A 17422-nucleotide genomic window follows, 5' to 3' on the forward strand; every position below is an offset into this window, starting at 1 on the left:
TTATGTACTTACCACAGACAAATATTCTCCCTTTAACAACACAGACCCCAAATCTACACCTGGCCACGGACATGCTTCGACATTCGAACCATTCGTCAGTACACGGGTTGTATCTGTGGACAAACAACTCGATCAGGTGCGATAACTCTTGTCATAACTACAGTGAGTCAAAAAAAATGCATTTTGTCGCGCCAAGAAAATGTTCTAGATTTTCATTGCTCATAGCCCCTTACATTGCATGATTTTTGTCACTTTTAGTAACTTTCTTACGACTCAATTCTAAATGCAGTAAATTTTTGGGGGTAATTTTTATACCAGTATCCGATAATAGAATCTTCTTAAAAAGGGGGTGTTAGGTTACTGGTAGTTAACTAAAATACACACATAGCTTGCTAATATCAATGTAAACCCTATCCCTAACCATAAGCCCAACCTTAGTCCTACCATACGCCTAACCCTAATTTCTCACCATAAAATTAGTCGAGATTACAATACTACTATCAACCCAACACACCTATTTTTGGGAGAGTCTATTATCGGACATCTTTATCTTAACTTTTTGCAAAAAATTATCGCCGGTAAAAACGCAAGAATGTCTAATTTGTCAATCTAGTTAGATAATACATTTATCATTAAAAATGTTAAGACTGAGATGAGTTGTGTTCGTGGATATTTTAAATCTCGAGAGCCGACTACATACGTGAATACTTATTCTTGTATTCTTATTTCAGCGATTTAAAACCTTGTTATAATAAAGGATTTCAGAAACGTTTTATTTCTCTGTACACTCTTAAACGCCCATATCTATTAAAACAAATGAATGATAAACCTCCACACTTCCACCTTTTGTACAGAAGCGTAGCTAGGGGTGGGTGGGTGGGGTGGCCGCCCCGGGTGCCGACACTAAGGGGTAGAAACAAATTACAAAACTTATTCTGAACTTCATCACTGAATTACACACAATCGAAGTTAAGAAAAGCTACTTGTCTTTATTAAACCTCATCAATTGTTTGAAACTAAAATACAAAGAGAAAAGTGACAGGGTAAAAAAAATCTATAACTATACACAATGTCGAGGGGGTACAAAATCGATAGTTCACCCCGGGCGCCAGATTGGGTCGCTACGCCTCTGATTTTGTTATGTTATATTATGCACTGTCCCTAGTGAAAAACTAGACTAATAGAAATTCCCCCTCTGTAATCGTTGTAGACCCCCACCCCCACCCGACACACAACTAAATGCAGAATCACTCACCTGACGACTCGGGTCAAACAACGACCTTGAACTTTGTCGAAGCCGCCCAGGATGTAGATGGACTTCCCAAGGGCGACCACTCCGAAATCCGCCACCCCGTACGTCTGCTGCCACTTCTCAATGTGCACGCGGTACGACACGATGGCGGAAAAATTGTCCGTGAGGAGGAGGTAACTCACTTCACCCGACCCGGTACGGCTAACCACGTACAGTCGTCGTTCGATCATCGAGTCGCCTCCCTTGCAGAACCTAACGTCATTTGGTGACGTCTTTTCTTCCACACTCTTTGCAACGTTTTCCACAAGAATGCGCGCGGCCATTACTTCCGGTGACGTCATGCTGGTCTGTTCAGCGGCTGACATGTTTAGGTCATTCAGACGAAATCAGAAATAATTTTAATTAATTAACTTCTCAATACAGATAATGTTATTTCGCACTTTTTCACAATGGCAGATTCGATACTTGAATTCTGAAATTCGTAAAATAAGCTACAAAAATAAGCAACAGATAGTAACATTGATATCTATATATATAATTCTCTTCTGGGAGCCGTTAGAAAACAAGCTGCAAGCGCGCCTTACAGTCCCCTCTCTTCCTCTCTATCGCTACCACCCCCCACCCCCTCACATGGTCTGGTGAGCTGTGGTTCACGCTGTTTACATTTTACAATCATAGAGACGGGTTTGGTGACGGCTATTAGGGGCAGATAATTTAGTTTGTAACGATTTTAAACTTAGAGGAGGTAACTAAGAGGAGGCTGCTTTCACGTGGGTTGGGGGGGGGGGGAGGGGGTTTAGTGTTTTTTAGCAAATATTTTCAATGGCAGCATTGGTACTGTCGAATTCACAAATTATAAATTACTAAAAAGTAGAAAACAAAAACAACTTAATAGCGGCGTATGATACACCGCGGGTCGGCTCGTTTGATATTGTTTCATATCGAACATTTTCTTAAAAATAATACAAATCATATATATGTATATATATATATATATATATATATATATATATATATATATATATATATATATATATATATATATATATATATATATATATATATATTTATATTTATATATGTGTGTGTGTGTGTGTGTGCGTGTGTGTGTATGTAGTTTTTTAAAACTACATATTGATAAATATACAGAGAGTTAAAGAAAAAGTTTTGGTTAATATTAAAAATGACTGGGTTGGATCCGAAAACACGACTTAACATTGGCATCAAATCACCATAATGAAGATACGAATGAATAAAAAAAAATCTGCAGTCAGCAAAGACCTAACTGAACTGAAGCCGTTTTTAAACTGCTGGCGACCCCCGTGTTTTATCGATTAGAGTGTACTGGCCCTATCACTTTCCCAATGCCGCAAATCTTCACAGCTACCGTGTCTGTCTGGCACAGAGGCGTAGCGAGGGGGGTGGGGGGGGGGGCGGGGGGGCGGGGGGACATATGTCCCCGGGCGCCGACCTTAGGGGGGGCGCCAAATTGAAAGTTTGAGGGGGGATGCAAATGAAAAGTTCGAGGGGGGTGCAAATCGAAAGTTTGAGGGGGGGGGGGGGGTGTGCAAATAAAAATATCGAGGGGGGGGGGGGGGGTGGGGTGCAAATCGAAAGTTTGAGGGGGGGGGGGGGTGCAAATGAAAAGTTCGACGGGGGGGGGGGGTGGTGCAAATCGAAAATTTGCTCCCGAGGGGGGCGCCAAATTGAAAGTATGTCCCCGGGCGCCGGGAAGGGTCGCTACGCCTCTGGTCTGGCAGAAGATATCTCCTGGTATTGACGTAGACTGTGTAATCGATATTGCGATAATTCTGGGCCGTTAATCCACCCGGATTAGCTGTTGCCACTGCACTCGATATAAGATCGCTTTAATCATAAACATAAATTCCATTTCGTTCGGGGGGAGGGGGAAAGGTAGACTTTCTTCGGGGAGGGGGTGGGGGGTGGAGAAGAGAGATGCCTGGAGGAAACTCTGATACCTTGTCACACATGCAACATCTTTAAATATTGTCCGAAATATATCTTAAGGCAGTCTCAATTTTCATATTTTTTTTTCTTTCTTTTAAAAGTAACCATGGGGCCACTCTGAGCTTACCTTCTCCTTATCTAAACAGCTTAACTCTACTTTCTCTACTGTGCTCTAAATCTGTTATTGTCCGATGCTGAATATAAATCCATATTTTAAAAACATTTTTGAGGTATATATATATATATATATATATATATATATATATATATATATATATATATATATATATATATATATATATATATATAATATATACAGTGTTTCTTCCAGACTTTTTTCTCCGGGGGGGGGGCACTTGAAATTTTCGGGGGGGGGGGGCGGTAAACTTTCTTCGGGGGGGCGGACACTGTTAAAAGTATATATTTTCTATATAAATTATATAAATTTCATTTCGTTCGGGGGGGGGGGGGGGGTCGGTAAAAATTTTTCGGGGGGGGGCTTTGCCCCCCCGAAGAGATGCCTGGAAGAAACTCTGTAAATATATATATATATATATATATATATATATATATACAGAAATCCTAAAGACTGATACTTAAAATCAGTAGACTTGTTTCAGACATACATTTGTCTAAGCCAGTGGTTCCCAACCTTTTTCGAGTGGCGACCCCCTTTTATAAAAATTAAGTGACCCGCGACCCCCATAGAATTAAAAAGGCGAAATTATTATGGAAATCAATAAGCACTAAACTAAGATTTTTTGCTAGACTTTCAATATGAACTACTCTTGATAACTGTTTTAATACCATGAGTAAAATTGCATACTATTCACTAAACATTCGTGGTTAATTTTTTTTTTAAGTATCTTTTTTTGTTAACGCTAACATATGTCATTATCATTATCTTAATTTTGTTTTTAATCGAAAATTAGTGTTGAAAATCTATTCTCGAAAATTCAATCAATTTTACGTTTGGGTATGAATGGTGAATACTACACCAAAATTGAGTGTTCAGTTTTTTATCATACGCGGAATCATTCTACAAATCAAAGAATTCATCTTGTAATTCATCGTGAATGCTGGCAACAGATTTTATATAATTTACCACTTATACCAGCAATGGAGTCTTGATGGCGATTGGTGGGGGTTGTGGTTAGGGAGCGAAATCTTTTCTGCTTTCTGAAAGCCCGATTTTGACCTAAACATAGATGGTGCACCATCCGCACAAACCCTCACAGCCGTTTTAACCCATTTTAATCATCCAATTAAAAAAAAAAAATTATTTTCTCCATGCTATCTTCACAAAAGAGCAACTCTTCTTTGCTATCATCTGAATGAATATAGACAAAGACCAGCAACTGCGAACACGAACTAACGACTGTTGATTTATCAACTTGAAAAGCAAACAATGGTGAAAGCTTAATTTCAATAAAAATGTGTTATTTAACATCTACGGACATGTAAGAATTAACTTCACCATCTTCAACATGCAGCGTTTGATGAGATTTTCTCCTAATGTGTTTTTTTTTTGCTTGACATTTTCTGTCGCGAATTCATGTGATGCTTGACTAATGCTGTGTTTTCTTGGTGAAAACGTTCTGTTCGATCAAGTCTCTGACGTTTGCAACTAGCTTCATACCGACGAAAGAACTCCATATCTTTTTTGGTGTGTTTCGAATGACTCGTCTCAAATGACGTTTTAGTTTTGAAGATTTCATAAACTCGTGACTGAGAACAACTTTGTACAGTACGCTTTGCTTCTTCTCTATTCCCTTTCCAGTGATGTTAGTAAAGCCGAATTTCAAAAATTCTTCTAAATATTTATGTTTTGTTTCAAATTACTAAGGTTTAGTATACCAGTTGGCGACCCCCCAGAAAGCCTTTCGCGCCCCCCAGGGGGGTCGCGACCCCCAGGTTGGGAACCCGTGGTCTAAGCAGTATTTTCTGAGTAGTTTAAAAATAAATAAAAGCAAACGTAATTTTTTTTTTTTTTTTTTTTTTTTTTATTTTTTTTTAATCAATAAGCATCAACAAACAAAATAAAGTTCACACCAGCGAAGAATTGCTTAAATGGAACTTTCTTATCATATCAACAAGTCAATTCTTTAACTCAGCTAGCTGTTTGCAATTAAAACTTGAGCCTGATAACAATTTAAAATTACAAGACAAAGGCTAAGCAATCCTTTTTGTAACATAACAAAATATATTCTAGTTTTGATTTCCACTGCCAACAATGTTTTGTATTTTTCATAATTATTTATGAATTTCTTTGTACATTTAGTCATTTTTGGGAGCAAACTCGTAGGTTATTCTTCTTGGTTAATTTAAATTTATAATTAGTGGAAATCAGCGTAAGCGAATTAATTAAAAAAAGTTCTTGGTTCGGATTTAATTGAACTAATTCACATGAAATTTAAAAGAGCAAGAAAAAAGCCTACATTTTCCATATACAAACGTATCTATGAATATAAGGGCTAAAGTATCTATAATACTTTATTTACGACACTTTATTATATTATATATAGCGCCATATTTAAATTACTGTATTTATAGTACTGTATTAGGAAACATTTTTAAAGGTAAAAACATGCCAATACCAGTGTCTGTTTGATGATAAGGGGGGGGGGGGGGTGACAAGGCACAAACCGAAACCTTGCTCAAGCTTTACCCTCCCCTGATTTTCGGTGTGCTTTTCTACAAACAGTAAATATTAAATATAAATATCATCAACCTAGCTGTAACGGTACTCAAGTTATCGTGTTTACAGACACACACACACAGACGTACGGACAAATTTGCTAAATTATGTTTCTCCGACTCAGGGAGGTGTAAAACGTCGATATCTGTGAAAATCTCGATTTTTTTTGGCACGATTACAAGACTTTCCCTTTACTTCGTATATACGATAATTTTTTTTTTTTTTACTGTCCAAAAAAAAAAAAAAAATTTAACACTGACATTGTTGTATAAATAAATTTTAATATTTTTTTAACAAAACAAAAAACAAACACTAGTTTGCTTTTTATTTAATTATTTATGAATGTATTAGCTTACTTAACGATATTTTGGATTGTAGTTATGAGTTGTCTTTCTTGAATATTTTAAATTAAAGAATTGAAAATAATTCTGATGAAGTAATAAATCAATTGCTAGGTTTTGAACTAGATGCATTAAACTTTTTAAACGTCCTAGCCACCGGCCTTTATTTTACAAAATTTCAAAGTACTCTGTGCTTTTCTCTAAACAATCTTTTGTTTTTCATTTCACGTTATTTTATATATTTCTATAATACTGTATTTATGACACCGTATATATAGTGCCTTATTTAGAGTACGGTTTTTATAGTACTATGTTAGGTAACACCTTTAATACGTAAAATAATACCACTACGAGTGTCGGTTTTGTGATGGGGACGGGTGGAAATGACAAGGTAAAAATTGAAACCTTTCTCAAGCTTTACCCGCCCCAGATCTGCTGTGTGGTTTTCTACAAACAGTAATCATTTTAATACGTTGCTTCGTCTAGTTATCCAAATAATACACTTTATTAAAATGCGTAGGCGTTTGTTATGTTTTATGTTATTTTTTTATCTTAATTTCCCTTCCCCCCCTCCCCACCCCTCAGACATGTAACTTACAGCGTCAGTTTTCATCATCGGCTTGCGAGGACTGATACAGATTTACAATATTAATACTTCTTTCTGGCATGTTCTTTCATTCATTTAGGATAGTTTTCTTCTACATAATACATTGCATCTATTTACAATTATGTTTTTAGACCTGAAAATTCAAATGTGTACTTTAATGTTATGTTAAAATTGCGTTTATTAAAGAAAGAAAAAACGTGTTCTCCTCTAAGAATCACTAGATCTAAAGGTTAATGAAATGTCAGTGTTGAACCTTTACTGGTCTACGTGTATGGTATTTCATTTAGCTAGTTGTTTTCAATTAAATTTAGTTTCTAATTAAAAATTAAGAATTTTAAAAAGCTTAAATAGCAAAGAAAATTTCATATACAAATTTAAATTTAAAAAAATAGTACCTAGCTCATTCTAACAGAAGGTAATCTTCGGACAAACGGTGATAAGGACCTGGAACTGGACCGCAACTCTCTAGCAGACAATGAAGATTGCCTGGTTGTGGGAGACATGAACAGCCACTCTCAGAGCTGGGGTTACCCTGACCTCAGTGCTAAAGGAAAGAAAATTGAAGAATGGCAAGCAGGAAGGCTTACACGTCTAAACAAACCTGATGACAAACCAGCTTTCTAGTCTAGAGCACGGTCAACCTCATCCATCTCAGACACAGCTTGTGCTACAAACGACACCAGCTGAAAACTTTGCTACAAACGACACCAACTGAAAACTTAGCTACAAACGACACCAGCTGAAAACTTTGCTACAAACGACACCAACTGAAAACTTTGCTACAAACGACACCAACTGAAAAATTTGCTACATTTTACCATTTTCAAATTGTTTTGTTCAGTATTTTCAATAGCTGATACCTCAACAAACGACCGGTGTGGGGATGACACCACATTTAAGTTACTATGAAAACTGCTTTTTTCCACTTGAAGTAATAGGAGGATTTACATATATATAATTCTCTTCATATAGACCATAGAAAACACCACACAGCTTAGCCACCACACTCATACCCACCTGTCAGGTGAGCTGTGGTTCACCCTGAATGTTTACAATCGTTGAGCTGGGTTAGTGACGGCTATTAGGGGCAGATAATTTAGTATTAAACGATTTGAAACGAATGGGAGGTAACAATTTCTGATTGATCTTTTCTTTGTCTGTAAACAGCTGCTTTCACTGGGAGGGAGGGGGGGGGGAGGGCGGTTCAACTCATTAATATAATTTTTGCAAAAAAAACTGATGCCACTTGTTTAGATGGAGGGGTGGGGGGGGGTGACACCAAATGCAACTTTCACAGAACAATGTTGTGATCAGAACGAAATACACCACCCACCAAAGTGGATGGGCCTGACACCACAATTGGTTAATTTAAATTTAGGCGAATTAATAAAATACATTTTATGATTCGGATATAATTCATCTGAAATTTAAATGAGCAAGATATAAGCCTACATTTTCCATATACAAATGTGTCTATGAATATAAAGGCTAGAGTTGTAAAAGTTTTTTCTTTGTTTCTATTTGATAGTCAAATATATAGCTATGCGTTTAAATCAAACTTTTACATCTTTCGTGAATAAAATAATATTACTAGTTTGATGCTGTTTTTAGAGGCGTTCGAATACAGACAATTCTTTATCTTAAGTGGGGAAAGTGTTTCTTAGTTTGTATTTGTTAGTCAAATATGTGGTTTGTTTTTAAATCAAACTTTTACATATTTTATGAATAAAACAACATTCTATTTTGATGCTGTTTTTAGAGGCGTTCGAATACAGGCACTCCCTTGTCTTATCTACAGCTCAGTCTTAATTCCTTGTAGCGAACATTTGATGCAGAAAGTAAAGTAGTTGACGGATACAAAATTGTTTTCTTAAATGTTTTTATAAATGTTTTAAGTAGAGTAACTGTGCCCTTACCTCGGATAAAATGTTAAACCAGAACTGAAATACTTTCATTCACTTTCAGAACAGTGCGTTATGTATGCGATATCTTTCTTGAATATTTAAAATTAAAAAATTGAAAATAATTCTGATGAATTAATAAATCAATTGCTAGGTTCTGAACTAGATGCATTAAACTTTTTAAACGTCCTAGACACCGGCCTTTATTTTACAAAATTTCAAAGTACACTGTTCTTTTCTCTAAACAATGTTTTAGTTTTCATTTCACGTTATTATATATATATATATATATATATATATATATATATATAAAACAATATATATATATATACATACATATTTATATATATATATATATATATAAATTATATATATATATATATATATATATATATATATATATATATGTATATGTATATCTGTCTATCTATCTATCTATCTATATATATAAACAGCAATGTATGTCTGTTTGTCCTTTATTCATTACTACATCTCTCATCACATCTATATATATATATACTGTATTTATGACATCATATTATATTATATACTGTGCCATATTTAAGGTGCCGTATTTATAGTACTGTATTAGTTCACACTTTTAAAAGGTAAAAAATACTACTATCAGTGTCGGTTTTGTGTAGGGGGGAGATGATAAGGTAAAAACTGAAACCTTGTTCAAGGTTTACCCGCCCCTGATCTGTTGGGTGATTTTCTACAAACAGTAATCATTTCACTACGTTGGTTCGTCTAGTTATCGAAATGTAATAATTTATTAAAATGCTTATGCATTTATTATAGAGACCAAACAAATGATGAACCCAAACATTCAGAACAGACACAACATTGATAAAACTAAACTTTTAAATATATGAAAATTATTTTTTTTTTATTCAGCTAGCCTTTTATTTAAATTTATCGTCCAATTAAAAATTAAGAATGTTTAACAAAGTATTAAAACAAAAATTTTTATACACAAATTTTAATATTTTTAATTTCCTTTATAGAAAACTCTAGTTCAGGGGTCGGCAACCTTTTGAAGTGGAAGAGCCAAAAGTTACAATTTTCAAAATTTCCCTGATTTTAAAGAGCCACTAACATTTTTTTAATTTCAAATATTTTATTTATTTATTAATAATATTAGTATTTGTTCAAGGAGCTGGAGAGCCGCATCTTGATATCAAATAGTTGCATGTGGCTCGCGAGCCGCAGGTTGCCAACCCCTGCTCTAGTTTATGCTTAATTCAATTATTTATTCAATTAAAAAAATAGAGCTAAACGGAGTATGCGCTAACAGTCAATACCTGAAGCAAATTGTTTGAATTGAACTTTTTCCTCATGTCTACAAGAAAATTCTTTAATTCAGCTAGCTGTTTGCAATTAAAACTTGAGCCTGATAATAATTTAAAATTACAAAACCAATGTTAGGCAATCATTTTTATAAGACTTAAAAATATTTTCATTTTAATTTACAATGTTTTATATTTTCCAAAATTATTTATGAATTTCTTTGTACAAGTAGACGTGTTTGGGATCAAAGTTATAGGTTATCCTTTTTGGTTAATGTAAATTTATAAATGGAAATTAGCGTAGGCGAATTAATTAAATAAATTTTCTTGATTCGGATATAATTACATTAATTCATCTTAAATTTAAATGAGCAAGATACAGGCCTACATTTTCGGTAACACATGTATCTATGAATATAAAGGTTAAAGTGGGAAAAATGTTTCTTAGTTTGTATTTGATAGTCAAATATGTGGCTACGTGTTTAAAGAAAACTGACATCTTTCATAAATAAAATAACATTGCTAGTTTGATGCTGTTTTTAGAAGCGTTCGAATACTTCCTTGTCTTCACTACAGTACCGTTATAACTCTTTGTAAAGAACATTTGATGCTGAAAATAAACATATTGCTGAATAACTAATAATATTTTATTGTTTAACGCTGATATTAGCTTTTCAAAGTAATTTAAAATTAACATAAAGAGTTAAACATGAACCGAGATTCTATCAACAAAAATGTCAATATTTAAAAAAAAAATAAACAAGTTCGCTATCAAGGTATGTAATCTTTCCAGTGATTAATTTAACGCCGGTACAGTGGTATCGATCTAGTAGTTAGATTCGATATCCGACATGTTAGCTTCGGTGCTTATCATGTGTTAATTAGATTCGATGATTGGTGGGATTCAACATTTTCATTTACTATATAGCCTAAATATTTATTGTATTTATTACATATTTATAGTACAAATTTAGAGTACCGTATTCATTTATAATACCGTATTTTTAGTTACCGCATTTTTCTTCATTTAAAGTACCGTATTCATAGTGCAGTATAGGGTAACTGTGTATACGTACATCAGGCTTTCATGCACAGACAAAAGTGTCGTAAAATATAAAAACATGCCAATGCCGGGGTCAGATTAAGGGTCCCGTTCAAACTTAATCCCCCGACTGGCCAATCAACAACTGTAGGTTGATTCATCTGATGAAGAGACCTTCAGGTTTCTAACAATTAAATTAGGAAATGTTCAAATGTTTTTTATTCAGATAAATGAATATTCTTTCATCTTTTGCTTGACCGTAAGTAAGTTCCCTTTTCAAACCTGACGGTCTATAGGGCAAGTGAAGTAGAGTTCACTTGTTTCCGTGACCTCGGCATCTGAACAGGTAGTGTGGTCAGCACTATGCCCAGCCGCCTTTACTTTCTCTAACGTGAGTTAGGGACCCATCAGAGTTTAGTGGACTCAGGGACGGTCTACTGACTTGAACCTGGTTTGGAACTCGAGACTTACGGGTTAGCAGTCTCTACCGCTAGACCACTCCGATCCCTTTGCTTGACCATAACTTTCATTAAATTCTTTACATCAACAGCAGCCACTCATAGACTACAAAGTTTTGGAGTCATCCATAAAATACGTCAATAGAAATTGACCAAAATACTCTGTTAATCGAGGTCACTGAATATTTTTGAAAGAAATCGATGTTTAAAAGAAAAATTAAACAGCAATTTTTAGAGAGGGGGGGGGGGGGGTTGGTATGCTGGGGTGTGATGTAATTTTAGGAGAGGTTTGGGTTTTTGTAACGAGGTGTGGCGTTGGGGAGGACAGGATTTTAAAATCCTCAAAAAAGTGTGAAAAGAAAAAACATTGCAGAATTTGGATTTCGTTCAAATTGAAGAAGAAATTAGTGATTCATGGACTTTGTTTTTGGGAACCGGCTACATTTATTTATGTTGTTATTGTGGTCCATACGTGACAACATTTATACATTCTTATGACAGCTCATAAATAAAATAAACATTTGTTTTGAAGTGACGTCACCACATGACCCATCGAAGCTTCTGGACAACCCTCCGCTCCTCCATGGGGACTTTAGGCACGTCCACCAGCACACAGCTCACGTTGGACACGTCACCTGCACGTGCATGAGCAGAAAACACACCAGTTACTGTAAGACCTCGACTTTTGCGTTGAAGACGAAATAAATATATATGTACAACATATATGTACATGTGTACATCACAACAATGGTGAGTGAATGGTGAGTAGTTAATGGTGATACGTAGGGATATGTAAATAAAGTGAGACTGCTATGATATATGTAGGAATGTGTAAATAAAGTGAGACCGCTATTGTATATGTAGGGAGAAATAAATAAAGTGAGACTGCTATGATATATGAAGGGACATTTAAATAAAGTGAGACCGCTATTCTATATGTAGGTAGAAAAAAATAAAGGTTTACGTGAAGTGAGACTACTTTGATAAGTGTCAGGATATGTAACTAAAGTAATGCTGCTATAATATATGTAGGCATATGAAAAGTAAGATTGCTATATGTATAAAGTTTAATAAGTGAAACAACTATGATACGTGTAGAGATATGTTATTAAAAGTGAGATCACTGTTAGTTATGGTGCAGTATTTTTCCCTGATAAATTAAGTTTATCTACACCCCCCCCCCCCTCCCCAACCCTATACGTAATTACTAAAACAATGAAACACGGCTCTCAGCGTGACTAATGATCCGGTTATAAGGCAATTTAAAAAGTTTACATTTCTTGAAGAGGAAATCATCCTGCCATATGCCCTTGACCAGGTCAAAGTGTTCTGTCATTAGAACCGGGTCACCTGTCTCGACATTTGACCCCCCGATCACGTGGATCTTGTCACCTGTCCAAAAAAAATTAATATTAAAATCTCCTTTTTAAAAGAACAAAAACAGAACCTGGTAAATCTAGGGATAGCAGCTCATCTAAGAGAGAAAATTCCAAAATAAAACAACAACTGCTTTGTTTGGTGGAGAGTTTTTTTGTATTTGTTGGGTCATTTCCTTTTCCAACGGCGTTATCAACACCATAACCAAAGTTATTACCAAAGTCATTTCAAACACCATTACTAACACAAACCTTATATTAAGTTACATGATCAGCCGTACATTACTATTAAGTTATATCTTCGGCAATACTCTTCTATTATGTAATGGGTTATACACTTTTATTAAGTTAAATGATCAGCCATACACAGACCCTCATATTGCAATCTCCGTGGCATAAGATTGAGATATGGAATACCAACACGGGATCGATTTTGGGCACTTCTAACTGACAGATTCGGTTCAAAGTTGGCACGTGAGTCAAGACATGAAGACAGTGCAATCTGAAATTTGACTTTATTGGATGCCTAATTATTTTTTTTTATGAATTAATTAAAATTGTGTCCAAATTAGTAGGTAGTCTTATCCAACCATTCCGCATTATTATACGCGCGTTATCACGTTCATTAGGTGCGCAGTGGTTTTTACTTTCTTGTATATACGAAGTAGGCCTATAGAGAATGTCTTGTAATCGTGCAAAAAAAAAATCGAGATGTTTTCAAATTTCGACGTTTTACAGCTCCCTGAGTCGGAAAAACACAGTTTTGCAATCTTGTCCGTATGTCTGTGTGTGTGTATGTATGTTTGTGTGTAAACACGATAACTTGAGTACCGTCACAGTTAGGTTGATGAAATTCCATATATAGTTAGTATTATATCAAAATCGTAGATCCGTATCAACTTTTGAGCGATTTCCGATAACCGGAAGTGGAACTTATTCTACTTTGAATTTTTCAAAAGCCTATAACTTGAGTACTATTTCAGATAGATAAATGGAATTTCAAATGTAAGTAAAATATCTAATTTTCTGCATTCTGTTACATTTTGAGTAATTTCCGTTGACCGGAAGTAGTAATTTTCGCTAATTCCGATTTCTCAAAAAACGCATGTGAATTTATAAAGTACTAATAATATTCCGAACTATTATGCACATTTTATTTGGCCTTCACTTGGTGTGCAATTGTTTTTTCTACGAGATTTTATTCTATTTTTAAAAAAAATAAGAATTTAAATGGATTAAAAATCATGTCTATATCCCGAGTTGCCATCCCCTGTTGTTTCATATAAGAATATTCGAGAAAGTTTAGGGGAGATCACCCCCAGTTTTTTTTTTTTGTAGTTATGCAACTCTTTTAAATTTAAAAAATGTAAAGTACTGAAAAAAATCATAAAAATCGTTTTAATAACACTAAATGTAGAAAATAAACGACACATTACTATTTAAATAGCTATAAAGAAAAGAGTGGGTCTCTTCTTAAATAATAGTAAAGGTATCAAATGGATAATAAAGTGACCCACGCTTTTCTTTAGAGCTATTTAAATTGTAGTGTGTCGTTTAGTTTCTACTTTTTAGTGTATTATAATTAGCCTTTATGATATAGGAGCTTGTTATTCGAACGATTGTAATATTTGTATGAACTTTTTGCGAACAATTATTGAAAACGAAGACTTGCATTATTTTCAAATGGTGTCACGTCACACTTTTGAATTATAAAAAAGCAATGTTAGAGAACGAATTTAGCCGTTATTTCGCGTCTTAGAAAACTGTTTTAATAAATTGTAATATGAATTGATTAAAATACTCTATGTTAACAGAGTTCAGACAAGATTTTGGAAAGAAAAATCATATTTTAAGGAAAATTCAACTTCAATTTTGAGGGGGGGGGGGAGTTGTAGGCTGAGGTATGACGTCATTTTAGAGGGTGTGGTCTGGTTTTTGTGACGATAGGAGGGGAGGGGGGAGGTAAAAATCGTACAAAAATAACGTGACGTCATTTATGGATGACCCAATAGGCTACTGAGACTGCCAGCAATAGATTTTTTTTTACTAGCAAAGCGGGCTGGTGACTAGATAATTCATGTAAAACTACTGCAGACAAGAACCTATCTTTGTTGGTTTTTTTTTTGTGTACATGAATTAATATAGAAAATATATTATAGTATATAAAAAATATATACTTTACTTTAACCACAGTCGCCCCCCCCCCCTCGGACATTTTAAACGCCCCTTCCCTGTAGAAATATGTCCGAAAAAAACCAGTTAAAGTGCTACTGTGACTACATGCTAGAAATTAACAACAAAACTTTATCTCTTTAGAAATATCATATACCATTAAAATACCTCACTATTACTAATAGTAATGTTTAATGGCACATGTTTGTCTAAAGAAACTTCAAAATGCAGATCTATATATTAAAAAAAAAATTACTTACCCACAGTAACCGCCCCTGCATTTTGTCTTGCCTGTCTCATGGGCGGTAACTGTGTATTTAACGTGGATACACTGGGTTGCCGCCCTTTGACAGGAGCGCCCGCTGGAGCAGTTGTATAGGAGAACATTCTTTTCTCTCTCTCTCTCTCTCTCTCTCTCTCTCTCTCTCTCTCTCTCTCTCTATATATATATATATATATATATATATATATATATATATATATATATATATATATATATATATATACTTTATATGTAGGTCTATATACACCTTTTGATATTATTTTATTTTCATAACTCATAAAAATATACTGGAAAACAACGTTAAACAAAATAAAAACACTATGAATAGGTGGAGTATTTATTTATAGGTTATTTTAATCAGAGGGCATTTTTGTATGTTTTACCGTCCATTAATTTGACTTAAGTGGCATTTTCTTATAGTTATTAGCCTCTAAATTGGGTAGGGGTAGTTTTATAATTGGATTTTATTATCCTAAAAGAAATAGTTGAAATACTTTAATATGTTTTGTGCGAAACATGTGTATGTTTATATATGAATACATATTTTTTCATACTTGAACCCATAAACAAATAATTATTTAGCTAATCCTAATCAAATACCTTAATATGTAAGAACAATAAATTATTATTAATGGCTCTTTAAAAACTGGGAAATTTTGCCGACCCCTGGCATAGATCAAGAGTATGTACTATTTTCAATTACATTCTTTTATTTAAAAAAAATTTGCTCTGTTGTTTTAATGTATTTTTTTTTTTGGGGATTTCTCACATTAAAGACGCATGAAAACGGTCGTCTGGTACAAGCAATAATAATGTTTCAATGTATTTATAAAAGAATGTAATTGAAAAAAACAACAGAGCTACACGGAGTGTAGTGTCAGGCATCCGAATAAATATGGCATTGCTTAAACTGAACTTTCTTATCATATCAACAAGTCAATTCTTTAACTCATCTAGCTGTTTGCAAATTAAAACTTGAGCCTGATAATAATTTGAAATTACAAAACAAAGGCTAAGCAATCCCTTTTAAAACATAATAAAATATATTCTAGTTTTGATTTACACTGTCAACAATGTTTTGTATTTTTAAAAATTATTTATGAATTTCTTTGTACATTTAGCCATTTTTGGGAGCAAACTTGTAGGTTATTCTTCTTGGTTAATTTAAATTTATAAGTGGAAATCAGCGTAAGCGAATTATTTAAAAAAAAAGTTCTTGGTTAGGATTTAATTTAATTAATTAACATGAAATTTAAAAGAGCAAGATAAAAGCCTACTTTTTCCATATACAAATGTATCTAAGAATATATAAGGGCTAAAGTATCTATAATACTGTATTTACGACACTTTATTATATTATATATAGTGTCATATTTAAATTACTGTATTTATAGTACTGTATTAGGAAACATTTTTAAACGTAAAAATATGCCAATACCAGTGTCGGTTTGGTGATGGGGGGGGGGGGGGGGGTGACAAGGCATAAACCGAAACCTTGCTCTAGCTTTACCCTCCCTGATTTGCGGTGTGGTTTTCTACAAACAGTAAATCTTAAATATAAAATTCATCAACCTAGGTGTAACGGTACTCAATTAATCGTGTTTACAGACACACACACACAGACGTACGGATAAATTTGCAAAACTATGTTTCTCCGACTCAGGGAGGTGTAAAACGTCGATATCTGTGAAAATCTCGATTATTTTTTTTTGCACGATCACAATACTTCCTTTATGCTTCGTATACGAGAATGTAAACTTATTTGTTTTTGTTTTGTTTTTTAGTTTTCTCTTTTTCAAAATCAGACATGTAATTTACAGAGTCATTTTGCCTAGTATGTTCGCTTTAGTATTACAGATTTTATCATCGGTTTGTGAGGACTGATACAGATTTACAAAAGTAATATTTCTTTCTTACTTTTAGCTTAATTTTATTCTTTTAAGATGGTTTACTTATACATAGATCCATTTCAAAACGTCTAAATATAAAAAAAAACAAAAAAAAAACAAATAACATGAAAATGCAAATGTGTAAT

At 34.1% G+C, this 17422-nt stretch overlaps 1 protein-coding gene across 1 annotated transcript; it reads right to left on the reverse strand.

Moving 5' to 3' along the window:
* Nucleotides 1-12093: 12093 nt before the first annotated feature.
* On the reverse strand, nt 12094-15491 carry LOC131957900 (uncharacterized). The gene is made up of 3 exons (XM_059322732.1): nt 15365-15491; nt 12832-12948; nt 12094-12191 (listed from the first exon to the last, which is right to left on the reverse strand). Exons 1-3 carry the CDS (start codon nt 15489-15491, stop codon nt 12094-12096), a joined length of 342 nt encoding a protein of 113 aa, XP_059178715.1.
* Nucleotides 15492-17422: the final 1931 nt, after the last annotated feature.

This window comes from Physella acuta, unplaced genomic scaffold, assembly GCF_028476545.2.
Source record: "Physella acuta isolate Inbredline_101_S28 unplaced genomic scaffold, ASM2847654v3 ptg001277l, whole genome shotgun sequence".
Lineage (NCBI taxonomy): Eukaryota > Metazoa > Mollusca > Gastropoda > Physidae > Physella > Physella acuta.